Genomic DNA, 3,631 nt, shown 5'->3' with positions numbered 1-3,631 from the left:
AAACCTTTGATACTTATAGAAATGACTTCAGCAATTAATCAACAAAATCTCTAATTTTCTAGCTGGGATTCAACTCCTATCGTCTTTTTCTTAACAATAATTTAAAATGAATATTAGAAGGCAATATCAGAGTTTTTATAAAAGAAATTAAATTTTGTATACAGTACATAATTTGTTTCATTTCTTTTTTTTCCATACTTACAGTTTTTTCCTTGGTACACCCAGGCAATAACTTCGAATTATTATTTATTCTTTTTCTTCCTTTTTATGTCTTCTCTTGTATTTAATTGAGCAATATACAGAAATTTAGTACTATATCACCTATGTTTCTTTAAATGGTGCTATAAAGTTTTCAACACACCCTTATCACACTTTCAACTAGCAGTATTCACTTCAAGGTATTATACGTACCTTCAGAAGCCCCTCCCTAATTTCTACCACATCATTCATAATATTGTTTATTTCTCTCATTCATGTTAACATAAATTATCATCTTAGTCTGAATACTTCATTGAGAGTCTAGTTATGTATTAAATAATTTGAGAATTAAAATTAATGCTTTACTTTTATTCTTGTATGTTTTTCCTTTACATAGACTCCAATATTCTACAGCATTTAATTTTAAAATCTCAGGAGAATTGTTTTTAAATTTGTTATACAGCACAACATACCTCCCTCAAATGATCTTTTCATGATCCTTCTCTTTACTGACTCTGCAGATATTAAGGCAGCAATTTGCTAGCTAACCTTTCTCCTCTGGTGGAAGGAAGAAACATGGTCAGTTTTGTTTTTTTCCCACAAAGACATAAATAAAATGCTGTTAAATTTTCAGATGAATCTAGGCAGAGAAAGATCATAGTTGAAGATAATAAAGGATATATATTGTTTGTTCACTATCTTGGTTTCATACAGCTATTGTGCAGGTGACCACAGCCGCTGTGAATTATCCTGAAGTAAGGATTGCAGTACTAGTATTCAAACTTCTGCATATGAAACTAAAACTGACATTATTGCATTTATTTTTTCCAGAAATTTATAACTAATTATACACTGTAGACAGAGAAATTGACAGGAAGATATATAATGAAGGGACATATGTGCATAATCTGAACCAGAATTGTCTAATGTGAAGAGACTGAATGAAACAACAAATCAAACATTGTTTACATAAAATTCCAATCAGAAGATCAATACAGAAATATTACATGACACCATAAATCTCTTCTGTAAAAAATAATATAGAAGAGAAATAGCATTTAACAATAACATCTTAGCAAAAGTTAATTAATACTCTATTCTTTCATGAGACCCTTTTTCCATCACAAATGTTGTCTAAATGGTTTAGTATACAGTAATTTTCAAGGGTGAGAAGAGACTCAGCACTCGATCCCGAATCTGCTTTGTCTTGACACCATACACCAAGGGATTGACTGAGGGGGGTACTAGAAGGTACATACTTGCCAGGATGATGTGGACACTTGCAGGCACATTCTTGCCAATGCGATGAGTTAGGAAGCTGAACAGTGCAGGTGAATAGAAGGCAAGAATGGTGCAGACATGGGCAGCACAGGTGCCCAGGGCTTTAGTGCGGGCATTTTTGGAAGAGAGCCGGAAAACTGCTTGGAGAATTTTTATATAAGATGTGGCTATGAGCCACACGTCCAATATTGTTACTGAGAGTGCCACTGAGATTCCATAAGCTCTGTTAATGCGAGTGTTGGCACTGGCCAACTTCACCACAGCCATGTGCTCACAGTAAGCGTGAGGAATGACGTAGCTTGTGTAGTAAGGCAGCCTCTTAATGAGAAGAGGACCTGGCAGAACCATGAACATAGCTCTGCTCAAGCCGACTAAACCCAGTTTAATAACCATAGATGTTGTAAGGATGGTTGAGTAGTGTAGTGGGATGCAAATGGCCACAAAGCGATCAAAAGCCATGGCCACTAGGATGCCTGACTCAAAAATGCAAAGAGTGTGGATAAAGTACATTTGTGTTAGACAGATGTCAAATTCAATCCAGTGTTCATCAAACCAGAAAATAGCAAGCATTTTCAAGGCTGTGAAGCAAGTAAGAAACATGTCATTCGTTGCCAACATACAAAGGAAGAGAAACATAGGCTGGTGGAGGCTTGGTTCTAGTTTGACAGTCACAATGATTATGCTGTTTCCCACCAAGGTCAAGACAAACAGGAAGCACACAGGGATGCTGATGAAGCAGTGAAAATTTTCCAAGCCAGGAATACCAACCAAGTAGAAAAATGAAATGTAGGGATGTGTCATATTGTTTATCATCTTAAAACTAAAGGTATTTCAAAACAGTCTCCTAAAGGCAAACATAGGATCGCAAAGCGTTTCTTTCAAGGTTCTTATGTGTGAAATCTAGAAATCGAAACCTATGTTTTAAAAAAATTCCAGAAATGCTCATGCTAATTATCTCACCCTATGGAGCATTAGCAACTTTATCTGCAAAAGATAAGATTCAATTAATTACATTACGTTTTATTTGGTGATTGTATGAATTAAAGACTTAAATATTTCTGCAAACTTTTCATTTTCTATAGAAAGCAAAGACAATAAAATAAAATGTATTTTGCTTAAAATCCAAATATTTTTGAAGAATTGAAATGAAATATGTATATTTAAACACAACATATGCAAACATTCCAATAGGTAACATATTTTGAAGTCATTTGTTTAAAAAAATGCTGTTATTCTTTGTTATCTTAAAGAGCATTCAAATAAGAAATAATAAAAACCAAGAACATCAAATTATATGTAATAAGTCCTTTAGCCTCCATCAATATCAAATTTATATGAATTTCAAATTTTCATGGGGAAAACACACAATTTTAAAATCTTCTTAACTTCATTTTCTATTTTAGCAATGGGTGACCACTCATTTGGTAAAAACAGAAACATATTCCATATACAGAATTAGTTAATTTTAAGATATTTAAATTCTAAAGAAACACAAAGAAAAGGAACAAAAGCAGGTTGGTCACATTAAAGTTGATTTCCTGGGAAATAGGAAGAGAAAGAGTGATCAATAGGACTATTGATGACTAGCTACTACCAGGACAACATAATCTGCCTTTCCTCTGTAAGAACTAAAACACAGGAAATATCCACATCCCATTAATTAAAATTTTCCCATTTGGGAAATTTTGCTGATATGTCTTCTAACTTACTTATTGGGAAAGTGAGGTATTAATAAGCTTCAGTTTTATTTGGGAGACAGGAAAGTTTAGCTTGGTTGGCTCAATTTTAATTTTTAATATGACCATGAAAAAGGTTACTCTAAAATTGCATTTTTATAACTTTACTAAGCAAGATCACCCTCTTTAAAATGACTTCTGGTGATCAATAATAAAAGGTACAATTGATTATTTGAATGTAGCAGGGCATAATTTTAAGCAAAGTAATGACTCTAAGAGACAGAATAGCTCACCTCATTTTTTTTCTTATAAAGTTAGCAAAGAAACTTTGCTGACATAAATAATACTGTTATTCTTGGTAAATATGTGCAATAATTACAAGTTTACCATTCTGTTTCCTATAAGTTTATCTATATGAGGAAAATTTTTATATTCTGTATTAAGACAAAAAAAGCAAATCGTTTTCTCTAAGACAT

The 3,631-nt window shown here is 32.9% G+C and overlaps 1 protein-coding gene across 1 annotated transcript; it reads right to left on the bottom strand.

Annotated features, from left to right (window-relative positions):
- Positions 1-1,341: 1,341 nt before the first annotated feature.
- Positions 1,342-2,292, bottom strand: LOC311581116 (olfactory receptor 52P1-like; the record flags this gene model as incomplete). The annotated part of the gene is made up of 1 exon (XM_084753141.1): positions 1,342-2,292. One exon carries the CDS (start codon positions 2,290-2,292, stop codon positions 1,342-1,344), a length of 951 nt encoding a protein of 316 aa, XP_084609267.1.
- Positions 2,293-3,631: the final 1,339 nt, after the last annotated feature.

The sequence above is a fragment of the Acomys minous genome (assembly GCF_964271855.1).
Source record: "Acomys minous genome assembly, chromosome: 2".
Taxonomy (NCBI): Eukaryota; Metazoa; Chordata; class Mammalia; order Rodentia; family Muridae; genus Acomys; species Acomys minous.
This window is presented reverse-complemented; position numbering and strand designations above follow the sequence as displayed.